General features: G+C 36.9%; 2 protein-coding genes across 3 annotated transcripts in view; one reads left to right on the top strand and one right to left on the bottom strand.

Moving 5' to 3' along the window:
• Positions 1-427: 427 nt before the first annotated feature.
• On the bottom strand, positions 428-9,068 carry grsf1 (G-rich RNA sequence binding factor 1). 2 transcript variants are annotated; one of them, XM_008419355.2, is made up of 10 exons: positions 8,696-9,068; positions 7,832-7,976; positions 6,559-6,714; positions 4,192-4,326; positions 3,282-3,420; positions 3,015-3,169; positions 2,240-2,325; positions 2,018-2,153; positions 773-825; positions 428-535 (listed from the first exon to the last, which is right to left on the bottom strand). In XM_008419355.2, the coding sequence occupies exons 1-9, from the start codon at positions 8,909-8,911 to the stop codon at positions 779-781; spliced, it is 1,215 nt and encodes a 404-aa protein (XP_008417577.1). In that variant the 5' UTR covers positions 8,912-9,068; the 3' UTR covers positions 428-535; positions 773-778. The 2 variants fall into 2 exon arrangements, with proteins under 2 accessions (XP_008417577.1, XP_008417576.1); XM_008419354.2 differs by having other exon boundaries at positions 428-825.
• A 4,081-nt stretch (positions 9,069-13,149) lies between these two features.
• The window catches only part of mapk1 (mitogen-activated protein kinase 1), a 34,358-nt gene continuing 27,315 nt past the window's right edge, over positions 13,150-20,192 (top strand). The window contains exon 1 of the mRNA XM_008419352.3: positions 13,150-13,538. Coding sequence (XP_008417574.1) covers positions 13,408-13,538 — 131 coding nt within the window. The 5' untranslated portion in view covers positions 13,150-13,407. The remainder of the gene's footprint in view (positions 13,539-20,192) is intronic.

Genomic DNA, 20,192 nt, shown 5'->3' with positions numbered 1-20,192 from the left:
TTAAGAAATTAATTACCTTTAAGAAATTATTTCATAAGTTATGCATTTATTTTTGATTTAGCACGTTTTACTCTCCACCATAATATTCCAGAAAATATTTTAATCAAGAAATGAAAAAGCATTTAAGTGCCGGAGCTCTGACAGAATATGATTTTATAAAAAGGTATAAAGTTTTAGTTCCTACGACTATCAAAAACATCCTGCGACATTTCACCTTTAAACTGGAACATACAGTATTCTGGTTGGTTTTAACAAGATATAAATCATGTTAAAACAACTTTCAGACATCAGAGCAGAAAAGTTTCTGCTGTTGAAAGTATTCTCATCTCTAAAAATCTATCATAAAATAAAATGAGATAAATTTAAAAATGTGCAATTAAAATGAAAGCAGTCTCAGCACAAAAAATAAACAAAAATGACGCTCACATTTCTTTGACACCAGGAATGTTTTTATTTTTTTTTTCATATTTTAATGTTTAAAGAATAAATATGATGATCTTGATTATTAATTCCAAGGTTGAGCGTCAACATTCACCTAAAAAAATGTATTCAGTGTTAGTTTAGAGGTTGATTATTTTACATTTACAGTGAATACGGGGGCAGGGAGAAAGGCAAACAGAGTTTAGACATTATTGTTGTTCCATACTACATATTCCCAGAATTAGGTTGTTTAGGAAAATCTTCCAAAAAGGAACTTTATTAAACTTTACAGCTGAAACATTTGATGATTTGTTCTTCTGTAGGAAAACATGAAACTTGTGGATTTTCTCACCGTCGGTCAATAGTCTGGCACAGAGTTCAGGAACAACTCGATGTATCTTTGTCCTGAAAAGAAAAGAAAACTTTGCCATCAACAAAGATGAACCTACAGTGATCATTTTAGTGTTGATCTGGGATAAATCTAAACAAAAATGTAAAAAATTATTCAAAAATCCACAAAAAAATGTTAATTTCTGCCAAAAAAAACTTTATTAACTTAGAAAAAATTGAGAACAAAAACTTCAAACTTAAAAAATTTCAGGTCATTTGTTCACTTATTTTTGTTGTGACTGAAAATATGCATGAACTGCATCTAATACATATTTTCAGAAGGCTTTGGTTGTTTGTTCAAGAGACAAGTTACGGGAAATCAACTGGAAAATGGTAGTTTTTTTTATTATTATTAAAAATAAGGATTGCATATGCACATCCTTTTCAGACATGTTAATGTTGACATTACTCTCTATTGAATTTGATTGCTGCTTTATTTTGTTTTTATTTATTCCTTTGTTCATATGTTTGTTTCTGTTTTTCTCATGTCTGAAATAAACTCTTGAGTTTCAAAAATAAATAATTAAAATAAACTGCAAACCAGGGTTATAATTTTGGGTTTTTCATTGTAGTTTTGTTTTATTTCGTTGTGACTTTTTGTTTGTCTAATTCATTTAGTTTTAGTGAATTTTTAGTGTGTTTGCTAGTTTTTATTAGTTGTAGTAGTAGTTATTTTGGTCTTTGGTTAATTTTTAGATGGAGAATTAAAAAAGGGTCAAAGTATTGCATTGTAATTATGTTTACCTTGTTTGGGTAGTGAATACTAAACAGAAAGTACCATTTTCAAAAATGTACTCAATTATTGTTGAACAACCAACTGACTGGTGTTTACTCGTAATTTTCCTGTCGCCATTTTGCAAACTAGCATAAAAAAGCATCGCCAAGACGACTATGGAGGAAAAAAATCTATTTCACATCAGTTTGAAAGGCTAATAAATAAATTCAGAAACACAAAAACGAAGAATACATCTATAATTTCAGTGTGCTTGTTCTATAAACATGTGACATAGTTCCAGTTAGAAATAGTTTTCCCCCATTCGCTCACTGAATCTTTGGTTATAATCGTGAAAACAAAGGAAATTGAATCTTAGATTTTAGAATGTTTTAGTCAAGTTTTGCATATGTGATTATAGTTTTTCGCCGTTAATTGCTGTTTTTATTCATATCAGTTTCCTTGTTGTTATTCCATCAGCGGCGAAGCTCCTACCCATGTTCATGCGGTCCCTAGACATGGCGTCCAGCGCGTCCCTGTGGCAGCGGAAGAAGACGTCGGCCTCGCCGCTCGGCCGTCCGCTGGGTCCGAACTCCACCAGGATCTTCGACACGACGAGCGGCGAGAAGAACTGCAGGAGGAGGAGCAGAAACGCTGCGGTTGTGTCCAGTCAAACATGTGACGTAATGCTACTACTTCCCGTTTCCTGGGCCGTACCTTCACGATGTCTTCTCCAGTGACGTGGAAGGGAAGCCCTCGCATGTGGATGTAATGCGCCGGCGCATGCGACATCTGGTGGGAAGCTGAAGCGGCACAAATAACTTTGATTTATTATTTAGTACCACATTTAAACATCAATTCACAAATTTATTCTAATTCTGGGACGCATTTGATTGGCACGTAAACGTAGCCTGGAAAGCAGTGCTGATCCACCTCCTTTGCTTTTGCTCCTCCTCTCTAAAGACTCTGTCTTCCAGCTTGGTAAGAAGCAGAAGATAAGAGATTTACGAGTCAATTATTCTGTCTCATTATGACCGTTGAAAGAAATGGTTTAAACTTTCTCCTTTCTTTATGAAAAAGGATTAGGGCCAATGAAAAAAAAAAACATTGGGACTTGAATAGAGTTCAGAGAAAAAAAGTAACGATTCTGAGATAAAAGTTAGAATTTATAAGTAAAAATTATGAGAAAAGCCAAAATTTGGAAAAGAAATAATTATTTTCAATAGTAAATCTCTTCAGTATCTCTCCGCTCTGTGAAAGCCTCCTTTTCATAGTTCAGGTATTATTTGAGCTTTTGAAATGCTAATCAGCCGTTTGCCAGTTGTAAAAAAACGACACTCTGTTGTCATGGTAACGCATCATGGCGATAACATCAACCAAAGAAGTGACAAACAAAAAGTCTAGGAACGGAACAAGTCAGAACTGGCTTAGCAGAGCTGCTGCAACTTGCTGCCACCATGATTCTCAAAGTGAATGAACTGAATTCAGTCACCAGCTCTGTAGTGGGTCTGGGAGTCAGGAACTGGTCTCCAGTTCGCATACTGGGGCGGATTTGGATTTGGATTTGGATTTGGAATAGGAATCGTCCTCATCTTCCTCAAGGCGGACTGGACGTCTTCCATGCTGCTGGGAAACACCTCGATGTATCTGCAGAAACGGTCGCAATAAAGCCGACACTTTTACATCTTTCTGTCGGCAAGAGGAATACTTACACGACAGAAACCGGACCAGTAACCGAACCAGTTACCGAACCAGTTACCTGTGTCCGATGAGCTCTCTGTCCTTCTGCAGAGCTCTCTTGGCTTCCTCCTGAGAGGAAAACTGGACGTACGCTTGTCCAGAGTTCCTCCCCCTGGAGTTGGTAACCATGGTGATCCCGTTCTCAGCTATACTGAAACCTGCGTCGACAAAACAAGAAAACAAACGTCAAAATCGTATCACACACAAAGCCGGAGATATGTAGAAGAAACATGGCCGCCATGTTCTCATGTTTATTCATCATTTTTTAGAGAAAATGGTCCCTAAAGTAACTTATCCAGAAGTTAAAAACTCTGTCATTTAACTACACCACTGTATTGGCGCTTAAGTAGATAGAAAATAAGAAAATGAAATTTCTGCCAAAAAATGTACATTTTCTAGAAAAGAAAAGAAAATTTCTGAGCTCCAAAAGTCTCAAAATTGCCAGAAAAAAATCAGAAATTTTAAAAGAAACACAAGGAAATGTAAGTTAGAAAAGTTTTTTTTTTAAAGTGCTCAACAGGAGATTTATTTATTTTTTATTTTTTTTTACAAAATTTGAACGAGGTGAAACTAAAACTACACTCCTTGAAAAGTTGGGGTAAAACATAATCACAGATGAAGGTTTTGTTTTTTATCTTAAATGCAAAATATTTACATTTTTTGGATTAATTACTGCTCTGAGAATGTTGTTCTTTCAGCAAATGGCCTTTTCAGCGTCTGTATAGTCCAGTAAGAGATTAACCCATTACTAAATCGGTTGATGATCATTATTTCATAAGCAATTAATCGCAAATAATCACGATTAATCACAATTAATTGCGAATAATTTGATTAATCGTTTCAACCACAGCCTAGCTGGACTGGTACAAATCCTGGATGGAGGAATTTCAGTTCAGTTCGTTTTGAAGGTCTCTGAATAATTTTTTCACCTGAGAAGAAGCGAGCGACGTCGTCCTCCTTGCAGGAGAAGGGCAGCCCTCTGAGCAGCACCACGTCTTCTTCGCCCCGCGCCTCGGCTGATTTCTGCAGGATCTCCTCAGCGTCGCTGTTTGTCACCTCATACACTGAAAACACAACAGAAACTCCCATATTTCTGCAAATAAAACACCTGATGGAGACCCTTTTAATCATTTTAGAGCTGTAAAGTAGGATTATATTCGTTTCAGCAGAATATAATGTCACTGTTCAATGTTTTCTATGAACATTTTATAAAAATTATTTCATTTTTGTGTCTTTCCTTGTTTTTCGATTTTTTTTAAAGACATTAACTCAAAACCTATTAGGGCTGTTGTAAACGATTATTTTAGTAATCGAGTAATCTATAGATTTTTCTTACGATTAATCGAGTAATCGGATAAAATACTATCGGATATGAACATCAGTCTATTTTTTCCACATTTGAGCTTCCCTACCAGTTACGTTTTTGTAGGCCAGGGGAGCAATACGGGATATTTACGGTTCCTCCGTTCAGAAACTCATCTACCAGCCATGTTCCGCCTCCCGTTTGTTCAGACCGGGATGATATAAGTTTATTGTGCGGTTCGTCCGTAAAGCTGCTCTTACCCTGTAAGCATCAACCCTCAGCCGCCCGCCGTGTTCAGTCTCCCCGCTCACCTGTATAAATCCTCCTCAGCTTCTTCCCGCCGTTCAACCAGCAGCTCCGGAGCAGAAAGGCTGCCGAACTCCCGGCACCGCGCCGGTCATTTTAAGGATGTTTATTGGTCCCACAAAAACGATGAAAACCCGGAATTATCACCAATCAGTAAAATCCCCGCGGGCCGAACTTGAAGATTGGACGTTATGCCGCTAACACGTAGCTTCCGTCAACAACTCAGAGGCGGAAGTCAGAGCTCCGCGCAACGCAAATAATGTTCCGGCTGAAACACGGTGCGCTAAATGATAAAACATAAATTAACGAAGCTTCGAGGCAGGTCAATTTTCCTCGAGGAATTTTAATAATCGAGGTACTCGAATCACTCGAGGAATCGTTTCAGCCCTAAAACCTATTAACCTATAACCATTAAAAGTGCACTTTATACCCACTCTGTTGCATTAAATCTAATAGATCGCCTCAGTTGTAATAAACGATCAACAGATAACATCCAGCTGCCAGCAGGATTTTCCCCAGTGGATTATCAGCCTGGCAGACCGCCAGGCTTTACTCCCCCCCCCCAGGCTGAATGTTTAAACAAGATTTTATGTTTATACACAAAGATGAGTTAAGCTAGATTTACAGTAAACAAGCTGAACCATTTGAACTGGGGATTCACAATATATCATCTCCAACACTGATATCGACTAATATTAGACATTTTTTTACATATTGGCATCAGTCCAATAAATAAAGCCGGGCCGACATGAACAGCCAACATTTATTTTTATCTTGTTGCCATCCGTTTCTGGTATTTTATTTGGAGAAAGTGTAAAAACTACTATTTCTACACTTGATATATGGGACCCATATCTCAGCCCTCCTTTCCCCCACATGGGGCCCACCTAGGCATGCTGGCAGGGCAACTTCTTGATGGCAAAAGGTTATTTTTTATAAAATAAATAAATAAATAAATAAATAAATAAATAAATAAATAAATAAATAAATAAATTAATTAATTAATTAATTAATTAATTAATTAATTAATTAATAAAAGGGGGTACAATTTTTCTGTTTTTGCTTGCTAATATTACTGGTATGATATTCCAGTCATACCAGTAATATTAACATCTCATCGGATATTTTCAGATCCGTGCCTCCCTACTTTGAACCAGCAGATTAAAATCCTGCACCAAGCTGCAGACTTTACTAAATAAAATGAGAGGATCTAGAAAAACACAAGAAAACTAAATACAATAAATACTTTACTGTATTATTCAAGTATTTGAATAATAACTTAATGATATTTATATTATAATAAAATTGTAATAATTTATAATTATTATAATTTTTATATAAATATATATTTTAAAATATATTTTTTTAATAATAACATTTTTATTTTTTTTTATTTACTTACCAGCGTTATTTAGACCCACCGGCTGATTACTTCATCAGGATTTCACTGATTACAACTGTATTGTTTATTTTAGTTATATTTCATTGCGTTTGCCTTTTTTAAGACTCTATAGTTGATATTTAAGCATTGTAAATGCTGCATAATAACCCAGTCAAATCCCTCATATTCCTGTGAATTTTTAATGTTTTTAACAAAACACACAGTGGGCCGCTGGTGGACCGCGCTATGCTAGCGCCTTGACCCCCAGGGTTAGCATGTTTTCTGTCCCTGAGCAGAGAAACCGACCTTCAACGTAGCGTGGACCGAGGTACTGCCTGTGCTTCTCCAGAGCCTTGCTGACGTCTTCCTCGTGCTCCATCTCGATGAAGGCGCGTCCCGTCGGCCTTCCCAGCCGGTCCAGAGTCAGGTGGATCCCCTTCTCCCCATCACGGATCCTGCAGTCTGAAGCACAGTTCATCTTTTTCACTACGGATGCACCGGTCCTCTTTTTTCACCTCCGATACCAATACCAATATTTGAAGCTTAGCAGCAGCTGATACAGAAAAAAACTGAATCGACTTAAAAAAACAAACAAACACACAGACATAAATGTATGTGATTACAAATTTATCTGCCAACTTTGCACCAGTACAGCACACTTAAACGCACCAGAAGCTTCACCTTCGTGGACAAACATGTAAAAACAACTTACTTTTTTTTTTCAGTCAGTGCATTTAGGAGTATATATCAGCCAATGTCATAAAATAAATAATAACTGACAAAAATGATAGGTTGACTACCTAAAATGAGCTGGAACAAACCTTTCAAATGGTTCAGAAAGTGAAATCAGCAATTCTAAATGTAATGGAAAATAAATAAAGCCACAATTTTTTTTAAATCTTAAATGCAAACTGTATTTGTTTTTTTTTTACAGTTTTGTCTTTATTACTGCTCTATGTATTGTTATTTAAAAACAGCCTTTTTTGAGTCTGAGTACTCCAGTTAACGATTAATTTATTAATTACGATTAATCACGATTAATCGTTTCAGCAGGGCTGCACAGTGGCGCAGTTGGTAGAACTGTTGCCTTACAGCAAGAAGGTTCTGGGTTCGATTCCCGGCCCCGGTCTTTCTGCATGGAGTCTCCATGTTCTCCCTGTGCATGGTGGGTTTTCTCCAGGTACTCCGGTTTCCTCCCACAGTCCAAAAACATGACTGTCAGGTTAACTGGTCTGTCTAAATTGTCCCTAGGTGTGAGAGTGTGTGTGCATGGTTGTGTGTCCTGTGTGTCTCTGTGTTGCCCTGCGACAGACAGGCGACCTGTCCAGGGTGACCCCGCCTCTCACCCGGTACGTTAGCTGGAGAGGCAGCAGCAACCCTCCTGACCCCACTGAGGGACCAGGGTGTAAGAAAATGGATGGATGGATGGATGGATGGATGGATGGATGGATAATCGTTTCAGCCCAAATTGCGATACTTCTCAATAATATCACTGTCTTCCTCCTTTCTAATAATTTGCAGATATTAATGAAATATGTTGTCATTTTACACAAGTCTCAGCATTTCTAAAGCTGGTTACCTGAGAAGAACAGCAGCAGGTCCTGCGTCGTGCAGGACCAGAGGAGACCCTTCACCTGCACCAGGTAAACCTCTTTGGTTTGTGGCTGCGAATCGGTCTGATAGTCTGGCAGAGGAGGGTATTCCTCTTCGCACGGCGACCCAGCCTGGAAGACAAAAACACAATTTTTCAGGCCGTGTTGCATTAAAACAAACAAACAAAAAAAACAATAGAAATCCCTAAAACTTTAGAAAATTTTAGCCAGGACTGAATGTTTTAACTGAATACACAAACTTGTTAATGTTATTCTTATATTTTGAAAACTCTTTGGAAAGTCTGTTGGATAATGCATGAAGCTGCTGCTGCATCCTTGCTACACAAAGACCTGTTACTATGACAACAATAATCAAGCCACATTCTCTGTCTCTTAAGGGTTGATAAAACTTTCTCCTGCACATTGTGACAATATACTTTGTTTTTGTTGGTCTGGAAGCTGCGGCTCATCTATGCTTTGTGTACCACTTGCCTACCAAGATGGCGCTTCAGTGACACAAATCACTTCTGGTTCTTACTTTTTGGAACTATGTGTTTGTTTACATTGTCTTTTCCTCTTGTCAGTCACAATTTAAACATAATGCGTAGTCCGAATAGTAAAATTGGTTTCTGAATTATAAATAATTTGTGAATCAAATCATTAACCTAAAAATCCGAATCAATTCCTGGACACTGAACGATTCGCATCTCCACTCAGCACACCTAAAAAGCAGTCAGATGCAATTTAAATACAAAATCCGGAGCTGATTAGTGACAAACCATCTTTTTTCAGAGTGAAACTGACTCCACAGAGCAACTCCCTGTGTTTCCAGGAGGGATTACGGGCCTGACCTTGGTGCAGAACCGGTGCTGGATGCTTCTCAGCAGGCCGGGCTGCAGCTGCCGGACCGTGGTTCTGTCAGAAATCCATGCTCGCCGCTGAATGTGGCTCCACCAGACGCCGGACAGCACGCTGCTCCTTGTTTTGATGGCTGCTGTTACAGGCAGCTGTCTAACTGCGACACACCGCTGCAGTAGAAACAGGAGAGACTTACAGTTGGCGGACATCTTGTCCCAACGCAGCTGATGGTTAAAAAGTAAACTAAACAACTTCAGGAAAGATTCTCTGCCACCTGGACTAGCTAGCTAGCTGTTAGCTTCCCATTAGTTAAAAGTCACGTGGGTCTATGACAGTCAAGGGCAACGCACGAGAGCTTTGACGGTCAAGTGAACTCTAGCCAACTATCTGCGTCCGGTTTACAATTTCAAAATAAAGGCGTATCATTTAACCACATAGAACTTCTTCAGATAATTATTATAGCTTCCGAAATGCTTTCAATCATCTTTAGGCGTTAAAAATATTGCATTTATTTTTCAGATATATATTAACATATCAGGTAAGTGAACTTTATTTACATGCTATAATTGTGAAACTTTTTGTGAATTAATATCTTGAAATTTAGGCGTAACTAAATATTCTGGGAGCCAATCAGTTATAAACTGACAAGACCATTTTATTCCTTAAAAAACAGGAATATAATACGTAAAGCTTTAAATGTTGTCTAAATGTTCTCAAAGGCTTCATCTAAATTTAGATAAATGTGAACTTATGGCTCTACATGCTCACCCTTAACATCTTTTCATGGCATGTCCCTTATGGGGCTCCGTAGTATATAAAAGCTCTGGTTAAGAAAGTGAAGTTTTTTCAGCCGAATAATCTGTTTTCGCGTCCACCTGAATAACGTGTAGTTGCGCCACTGCAGCTACATAATTACATATACTTGGCAATTACCAAGTATATGTAATTACAAGTATATGGTAATTACATATACTTAGTATATGTACATATACTTAGTATATGTAATTACCAAGTATATGTTGTTACATATACTTGGTAATGTATATGTAATTACATATACATTACTAAGTAATGCATATGTACATAAAATATAAAATAAATAATAACTTATTATTATAAGTTATTATAATAACTTATAATATAAGTTAACTATAATAAACAGTTTGACAAGAACTGTTCTCAGCTTCCTTTTTTTTGAAGTTTACAAACTAGCTGTGGGGGTAAAATGTAATTTTTATTGAACAACAAAAAAAGCAAAGACCTCAAACTTGGCAGCGATCGAGCAACACACAAATAAAACTTAATAATGTGCCATTTTATTCCCATAATAACCTTTGACACATCTACATGTTTTAATAAAAGCCAAGTGTTTTAGAAATGGGGCATTTCAGGAGACTTGGAACATGATAGAAGGCAGAGGTTCCCAAATTGTGGGGCGCGCCCCCTAAGGGGGACGCCGTGCCATTGCAGGATGGGCCGTCTGTATGAAAAAAAAAAAGCATGAACGCTGTATGCGCTGGGTTTTTACCTTATAACGGCTAACTCTCTGTTATTCCTATGTCAATTTGATACAGTAGGGGCTTCCACACTTCCCATATCTGTGTCCTCTGTCAGAAGTAAAAACTGTTTCATCATTTGTTAACATGTGGTAACCTGTTTTTCTGAGCCGCCTTTAAACGCAACATGCTACGACGCTCGCGCTGGGTTTACACCTGTGTGGCAGTGAAGGAGACCTGCTGCTGCTGTGCAGAGCTACGCAGGTGTGTTAGAATCATGGCAGCAAACCAGCAAAATGCAAATAACTTTTCACAGTTTTTCCCCCAAACTAACCGACTGAGTTGAGTAAAGCTGCTGGATGCAGGTAAAGTTAGCTAAAAGATGACTAGCTAATATCAATACATCACCTTAAGCTTAACAAGTAGCCTGTAGGCTACCAATGTTGTTGTCTATGTTCAGCTACGTACATTCATTTTGCTCCCAAAAAGTCAGAAATCATGATAATTTAATGCAAAGTTGGCACTTTTAGTGGACTTTCAATGCAACTTTTAGAGCAACTTTGCATTAAAAGGTTCATTATTTACCAAATGACACTTCATGACAACTGTCATAAACATTCATAAAGACTCCTTTATGTTCATAACAGGTGTTATGTCATGTTTTTGACAGTGTCATGTCAGTCATATTCACACCCCTTCAAATAAAGCGTTACCGGATATACTAATGCACACCACACTTTTCAGATTGTTTATGTGTGTGAAAAAAGACAAAAATGGCAGCTAATTCAAAGTGTTGCTGCCAGAATCATGAATACTTCTCTCTAGCTTTCCTGGACTGATTTTCCTGGAGTCATACGAGGCTTTAGCCTAAACAGGAAGGGAGCTTCATCCATCTTAAAGCAGGGCACAAGTGCTGCATGACGGTGCTTTATAGGAACTGCTTGCTCAACCTTCTCATTACACACCCTGATGATGAAATGTCAGCCATTTGTGTCTCTGAAGCTGATCATTCGACCTCCACATAGACTTCTGTTCAGTAGCTGTTAGCTGTGCACAAACATGAAAGCATGCTGTGTCATCAGATTACATTTCTATTCGAAGAAATAAACCCTCACCTCTAAAACATTTCATATTTCCTGTACACTCTGACGTGTTTGGGAACAATGGAGGGGAAAACTGACCCCTGGATGAAACACAATGGGTATTCTTTTACATGCGGCCTTACCTCTAGGGAATTTAATGGGAAATTATATATTTACCTCACCTTCTTAAAAACATCACCACTAATGCTTACATTCAATATTTCACACATTTAGACTAAAATGCTCCTTCAGAATGTGCAAACTTTAAGTTATTGGCTTTATCGAAGGTTTCACAACCTTATTGGGTTATAATATTTAAAATATACTGTAAAAGGTAATATTCTGATTACATTTTGTGAATTTAGTTGTGTTTGTTGTAGATTTATGGCATCTCTTTGATATTATTTCAGAAGCTCATTATGGAAATTTCAAGTATCTTCATTTGTTTGTATTTGTGTCTGTAGTTTTTCTGTTTGTCTTTTCTTTAATGTCTGTCAGTAACGTTTTTCATGTGAGGAATTTGTTGTTGTTTACATCCAAACCGTATGGCTTTCAGTGACCACTGGAGGCACTGTTTCCCTTTTTTACTTTAAATGGGTCCTTTTTTTTGCTCATACTGAGCACACATATACTGTATTGAATTTCAAAATCTATTATTTTTTGGTTTGCTACTCCTTAAGTAATTACATAGTACTATTTTTACTGTATAATTTCTAAAATGTATGAAGAACTAAATGCTATTACACATAAAAATAAATTCTGTATTATTGTTATAGTTATTACACAAATAATAAGCTAATATTTTCCTGCTATTGGCTGCTGTCACTTTTGGGGAAATATAAGATATTAAACTTGTTAACCATAATGTAACCAAATGTAGTGTTTATCAGCTGATATTACTTTTAAATAGTTAAAATAATATGGTACACACTCAGCATTTCAAAATTAATTATTTTTAGTTTACTATTCCATAGCACTGATATGATGAAAGCTAATTACAAATGACGCTAGTATGCTACACATAGAGTAGCTTGGGAATGATAAAGCATCTGGTGTTTATGTTGGTACGGTGGGGTCCCAAATGAAAATATGTTTAGGGCCCCAAAGAGGCTTGGGTTGACCCTGACCCCTACAAAAACATGACATTTATATAATTTAGGTTTTATAAAAAGGTGTAGCTGTCAGTTATTTAATCAATTTAATGTTTGTATGTCAAAAATGAATATCAGACAAACACGTGTTGGTTTCTGATTGGGAAAAAATATGTGTGAGTTAATAATGTTTTCTAAAATCAGTATGTGGTTTCATGGGTGGAGCGTCTTCTTCTTCTTCTTGTTATGTTTTATGGCGATTGGTACACCAGCTGTGAAGGTGCACTACCGCCACCTACTGAACTGGAGTATGGACAGGAGGTAAACAGAAAAAAAACAACTAATGCTCTGAAATCAACTTAATAATTAAACTAAATTCTTTCTGGTAAATTTGTATTTTTCTAAATAATAATAATAGTAAAACACCTTAATTTGATATTTTATTTTACTAACATCGCTACTAAATATGTTATCCACTGTACATTGACTCTATTTCTTTTTTAGAAATGTCTTGTTTATGATTCATTGTCAGAGCATTCCATAAAAAACATACAGTTTAATTTATCACAAACTCCTGTTACATGTTTTCCAATTACTTTAAGATATTTATTTAAACCTGCATTTCCTCCTGCTTTTCTTTGTATATCCTGAATGCTACACTTATGCTTGAGCCCTAAAAGAAAAGGAAAGTTATATAAAATGAAACGTGTTCGTCTCAGCATGGAGGGGGAGTAAAAAAAAAAAGGAAAACTGCATCACATGACCACCTCCTTTATTTCCTGCAGCAGCCTCCCCTATCGGCTCCTCTCCTCGGCTGCTCCCCGCCTGCGACAGCTCAGCAGCGGTGTGGTCGCTTCGAACGAGCGCTAACGGAAAGGAGAAAAAAACCCGCTCCACTCCGCACTGAAAGGCCTCCACCTCACTGCAGACTAGCTACAGTCACTCCGACGCCGGATACCGCACATAAACACCCCCAGAGAGGCTTTTGGTCGACTTTAATTTGCTTTTTTTGTATCAGAAAAAGCCAATCCCTATAATGGCGACAGCTTGCCCTGCTGGCTCCAGCCCCGGACCGGGAACGGAGCTCATCCGCGGACAGGCCTTCGACGTTGGGCCTCGGTACAGCAACCTCTCCTACATCGGGGAGGGCGCCTACGGGATGGTGTGGTGAGTGCTTTTCTTTTATCCTAATATTTATTTCTTTACTCGAAAAATTTCCGTTTTATCGTCGAAGCAGTTTTATTATTTCCTATTTTAAATCTTTTAAAGACAACTTCGCTTGTCATGTTTTAGCTAGCGAGCGGCGTCGGGCAGACGGCAGTTGGAGCGAAAACGGATTAAATCACGGTGTGTGACCACCGGAGACGGATTCAAACGCACAACCTGGAGGTTTTCAGCTACACTGTGGAAAAATCCACTCCAAAAAAATACTAAATATTTGCTTTTATTGATCCCTAAGCTTAAAAAATACACATAAAGCTAATATCCGCAGCGTTTATGTGGACTTGTCACGCTGTGCAGGATCCACGTCTTTATATTTGCAGCAGTGTGGGATCTGTTTACCTCATAATGCATGCTCATCTTTTTTTACTTGTAGATTTTTTTTTTTTCACTTTCACTCGAATCGAGCGTGTTCCCACTCATGCTACCTGTGCACTGTTTGGATGTGGTTGCATAATGTGCCTGAAAATGTGCTGTGGGAGGATCTCAAGGGGATTTTTTTGTACCTGCAAAATTTCCAAAAAGGGCTAAAATACGTCAAAACAAATCATTTAAAATAAAAGCGAGTTTAGAAAGCTATAGGATGTTGAGATTAAACATTATTGGGTATTTAATGGTCTGTAATTTACATAAAAATGCATTAAAAGTAGCGATGCACCAATCTGTTTGCCTAGTTTCTCTTGACTGGTTCTGATCTGGGATCAGATTTTTTCCTAAGTGCGTTAAAAATTTGTGCTTATATGCATCAATCCACAGCATTTACCCAACTTTCTTTCCTATAATGAAGATCAGATTACAGTTAAGGACAGATTCTTTGGATAAATTGTAATAATCTTGCAATCCCTTCTTTTTTCTGTTGTTTTGATTAAATAAAACCTCCTGCTATTTATATAAGTTTTCTCAGAAAAAATATGAATTAGTTATAACCCCAATCAACCTCAAAGAAAACCAGAACTCTTAAACATGACCTCTCTGCTGAAAAAGAGGTAATATCTTTACTATGTTCTTTAATATCTTAACTATTATCTACTACTACGTTCTTTAATATCTTGAAGAACATCCCTTTAAGATATTATTAGGAATATCTTAAAGGGATGTTCTGGCATCAGCAATGTCTTTGAAAAGCTATAATATGTAAAAACTAAATTTTATTTGAAAGAGATGTGAAAATGAGCTAAAAATATGTAGTACTGGTCTATATTATAAGGAGGGAATGACAAATCCAATTAAAATAAAAACTTAAACTAAAAAACAACACATGTAAATGTCATGTTTTATAAAGATTTGACTTTTATTAGATGCAGAGAGAGATTTACTTGGGTGCAGGGCCGGAGCAAAGTTGCATTTGGGGCCTTGAGCAGAATTTAATTTGGGGCCCACCACTAACTGTTCCCAGTACAGATTTAGTTTGTAGATTTTTCTTTGGACTTTTACAAACTAAACTTGCCAATTTCATTAAATCTTAAAGATTTTAAAGTATTTTTACCTATGCTGAAACCATCAAATTAAGTTTAACAATATTGTCGTTCTCAATAGATATGAACATTTTAGATTTCTGTTAAAAGTCTAGCATTTATGGGATTCCTCTTGTGATTTGGGGGCTCAAAATTACTTCCAAACTAATTATTCCATCTGAAAAATGTCTAACTTTTTTTGTGTAATCTGCCTCTTTTGTTTGCGTATCATATCAGTTGATTTTTGGTATACAGGTGATTGAAAGCGAAAACGGATTATTTACATGGGTGAAAACAATCTAATCTGTGGTAAAGATCTTAACTGGTGTGAGGAATTTAAATCAGTTTTTGAGCATTAAATCCCCCCACCCCCATCGATTGAGCTGTATAACAATTTCTAGTTTACATTAAATTGGTTTTAATTTACATTAAAATATTTTATTTAAAAAATAGCAATCCATCTACTGACTGGCTTTAATTTTGGTCGACAGATCTCATCTGTCTCTCCGCTCAGGTAGTTTAAGCAAGAAGCTCCAAAAAGATTTGTAATGTAACCTGCTGCAAGTTCTGATAATTAAATAATAAAATAAATTTTTTAAATGAATTAATTTAATAATTTGGACATTGATGCTCTAAGATTTTCATTTATATTTGAGAGCACGACCTGATGTGCAGTTAAAACCAGTTTGTGTTTTTTTCTGAGTTATTGTAAAATAAGATCTTAACATTAAAATTACTTGTATAACACCTGACTTGCTTAAAAAAAAAATCAGCACGTAAAGATTGGTATTGGCCAGAAAACTGCAATCGGTGCACCCATAAAAAAGTGGGGGGGGGGAAATCGACCCAAATGATAAAAGATAAAAATTTGCTTTCAGATGCATAAACACATTTGGGATGTTTTACATTTTTAGATTTGTTTTTTTTTTTTAGACTGTGGCGCTGCATTCAACCTTAAACTGAACACACTGTATTGGATTACATCATAGATCCTTGTGTCAAACAGCAGCAGAGTCGTTCTTTTGTCTTCCTTTGCAATACAAGCTGTGCTTTCTTTGAACTGCAGCTCCCCGCCCTGATATCTGCAAGTTGATTAGGTTTTTTTTGTGTGTAGTTTTTGGTCCAAGTAGTGATAAAAACACATAAGAACTGGTAAGAACTTGCCATATAAATGATGAGTACTGTTTGTACTGAAGGGCAATCAGCACATAAATTAGCAAAACGCCTGACTGTTTTCTTGGTAAGTCAACCGGGGAGTTGTGCGTCAGGATGGGTGCATGTTCATGCAAAGCAAAGGAAGTTTAAATTAAATAACCAAGCAAAGTGAAGAAGCATCTATTTATTTTTAATACCATAAGATAATTACAGAACAAGCATATCTGTTTATTATGGATGATATTTCATTGGTTTTTTGGCTGTAATAGTGAGGAAACAGGCCTGATGGGTGCATCCTCTTTTCCCTAAACCAGCAGAGTTACCCCACCTCCAGTATGGACTGGTTACTGGTTACTGGTATCCCAAGGTTCTAATAAGATACGACTCAGACTTTTACTTCAGAGTTCATACAGTAAGATTTCTAGGTGGATTTTTGTCCTCTGGGTCGGCCATCTTTGTTTAAACTCATGTTTGACGTAGGCCTGTCACAATAACACATTTTTCTAGACCATAAATTATCTAGAATTTATGGTCTAGACAATAATATTAATCGTTTAATATTAATTGAACAATTAATATTCATAATCGTTATGAATATTATAAACTATATTTGTTTTGAGATTATTTTCAAATATTGTTATAATTATAATGCAAGAAAACATTCTCAAATGTCAAACTTTAAATTCTAATTACATTAAATACTTGAACTGGAAGACATTCTAAATATCCAAAATAAATAAACAAAAACTAAAGACGCAAATTAAATTGATTATAAAGTCTCTATTAAAGAAAATGTCCTTCAAAAAAAGAGCTAGTTGAGGCCAAAGCACCATAATGACGACTTTTATCATCCATTTTTTGGTAGAAAAAGAGAAAAATGATAAATTATGCAAAAGAAAATTATTAAACTTGTTTTAATTTATTTATTGCTTGTTGTGACAGGTCTGCTTAAGAGGTTTTACGAGTTTTTAGGGGCACACCAGTATGAAAATTTGGGCCGCTGCTAATATCTGATTGCTGTTATGGCCGATAACCGATATGTGCTGATATTATATTTTAATACATTTTCAATACATTCGAGGGGGGAAAAAGACCAGAAACCAATTGGAACAAGATGCAAGCAAATATCGGTTATCGGCTCAGTTTTTTTTTTGTATGTAAAGAAATGACTGATATCGGTTAGTGCCGATATATCGCACATCCCTAAAGTAAATGTATGTCTTTATCACTGTTTCACAAAAATGCTCAGCTTGTGATGATTGGATGCTAGTTAGCGACAGAAACTAAACTGGAGCTGAAAGTGGGCATAATTTTTGCTTGTGGAAAAGATTTTAACTTTTTTCCATTTGTTTTAACCTTCAACTTCAAAATGATCCACAAGTATAGTCTGCGTGGCGCTACCTATAAACTTCCTCTGTTCACACATAAACATGAGCCACATGGCTCGTGGTTTTCTGAGCAGCTGGGGAATTTCTTTCTGCATCTCCTCCTTTTGTTGACCAAACTCTGACGTTTTTGGTTTTTGAAAACTCATTTAATGAAGTTTCTGTTTGTGTCAACTTTTCATCATCACTGCAGCACCGGAGAGAGATTTTCCAAACCCTGCAGCAGCTGGTTAAAGATGTTCTGCTTGTTGTTTTTACATATTGTTACATTTTACCTCCATGTTGTTATGAACAAGTAAAGTGGGATTGTTCTTTCTGTGGAGCTCCCATGAGTGGAAACAGTTTTTTGGGGTTGATTTTAAATATTTCTGGTTTGAAATAGCCTTTCTAAGGTTAGGCGTGTTGTGGCCACTCTTGTGCATGTCTGGAATGTTTTAATCCATTTGTGGATCTCGTCTGGGCACGTGTGAAGAATTCCTTGCAACCCAAACGTGTATAAATACGCTTTTTAAAAAAGTTTCTATTGTCCATAAGCTGTACTTTCTGAAAACTTGACTATGAAGTTGAAGTTACATTGAAAGTCCTACTCATGCGATCAATAATCCGGCAAAAATGTTGTTTGAGACGACAAACTTTCTGTTGTTTTGTAGGTTTGGTAAATGCGGACCATTTTAGAAACATTTTCCATGCTTGTTATGAAAAAGCGTCGTTTCTGTGTCGTTGGAGCGTTTTGCCGAGCTCTGAGGTCTCTGCCTCCTTGCACTTTTCTTGCTGTTGTAGAAACCTGCGGTTTTAAAGCCTTGGGACATCTTAGCTTTGTCGTGCAGCACCCTGCAAAAGTGGGGCAGCAGGTATTTCACAGACGTCCCCTGGTTAGACTCGGAAATGCCTTTTAAATAGCATGAGAACTTTCTTCTGTCAGGTTTCACTGGCTGCATTTCCATTAAGCCCCTTTAGTCTAGTTTAGAGAGGTGGAAACTTTGTCATCAAAGGCTGGATGTGGTTGGGTGCAGTGTGGTGGAAAAAAAACACAAGTAAACAATGATGTGCAGAAATTGTAAAGCAACAGACATGCGACTTTTACATAATGCAGCTTAAGTCTTTCTTGTGTCCATGTTTTGATTGCAGCAGTGCTTTCTGATGGGATCCACAAGCTCTTCCTAATCAACTTGCCTTGGCTTGCATGCTGCCTTGGAGCGCCTCTTTTATTTTACACCAGATTATCCAGCACCGCTTGTAAATTATCTCAACTTTGTAAAGAACACACTGCAAAAACGCAAAATCTTGCCAAGTAGTTTTAGTCAAATTTTTTAGTGTAAGTATCTTTGTACACTTGAAATGAGACAAAACTGTCTCACTAGTAAATTTTCAGCAAGAAATGGGAGCTTGTTTTAGGTCAATAATTTCTTATTTTTAATGAAGAAGCACTAATTCCAACAGCAGATTATTTAATTTGTAACAAGACATTTGTTTTGTCATAAGTGAAATAATCTGCCAGTGCAACAAATACTTTAATGATTTTAAAGAAAAATATTGAACTGGTAAAATTAAAACTGAAAAGAAAACATAGTAAAATATGTTTACAAAATGTCAAATTTAAGCAGGAGAAACACTTTTTCTGCATAAAATGCAACATCCAAAGTTGATACTTTTTCAAATGTCCTATTAAAAATAAAGAGAAGCAGCACACACACAGTCTGTACAGGCATTGTACAAATAAAACAACTTTGCTGTCCTTTGTATTCCTCAATCTGCACAATTGTTCCATTTTTTAAAAATATTTTATAAATAATCGTTAGTTGCAGCCTTAGTTAAGACGGAGTTCATGCTACATGCGATACGTTGACGTGTTTATAAAGTAAAAATGGATGCTTTTATTTTCTCCTCAGTAATTAAACCATATTTTCCATTTATTTTTGGATTATACACAACAATCACATCCAGCTGGGATTGTTGCTTATTGGTCAACGTTGGCTCTGCTGCTAGTTCTTTAAATGCATTCAGTGCTTCAAACACCAGACGTTGTCGCCATTCTCTGCACCAGGTTCTGCTGAACCATGTCTCTCACATTATAGGGGCATCTGGAGATCAACCAGAGGTTCTGCCGTTTCGGCAAAACATGCATAGATTACAGATTAAAAGCATAATCTGACAGGTTTATAGAACATAAATGTACCAGTAGGGTAGGTGTTTATGCAACATTTTCTTATGAGTGGTACGTTTTATCCTTCAGATCCTCCCAGTGGATGAAAAGCGCCTTTCATTTTGCTTGGCCTTTCAACAATGCTTTTTCTTTCCCCCATGAACCTTTGAGTGCTTTTCCTGGAAAATCTCTCAAGGTTTCAGTCCCACATTGGAGGTGCTGCTTTTGCCCCCTCCCCCCTCCCACCTCCTCCCCCTTCTTCTTTGTTGATAACCAATAATTAGAGTAGAAATGGGTACCATGGTAACTAGGAAAATGGGACCAAAACTTTTGTTCTCACCTTGTCTGTTTATCATGCTGGGCTTCTCTGAGTGCCGTGTATTAGACAGAAATGGATTTGGGTAGCAGAGCGGACAAAAATGCTCTGCAGAACTTTTGTCTCCTTATGGGTTCGGTTCTTAAG

This window comes from Poecilia reticulata, chromosome 9 (genome assembly GCF_904066995.2).
Source record: "Poecilia reticulata chromosome 9, P_reticulata-male-v2, whole genome shotgun sequence".
NCBI lineage: Eukaryota > Metazoa > Chordata > Actinopteri > Cyprinodontiformes > Poeciliidae > Poecilia > Poecilia reticulata.
This window is presented reverse-complemented; position numbering and strand designations above follow the sequence as displayed.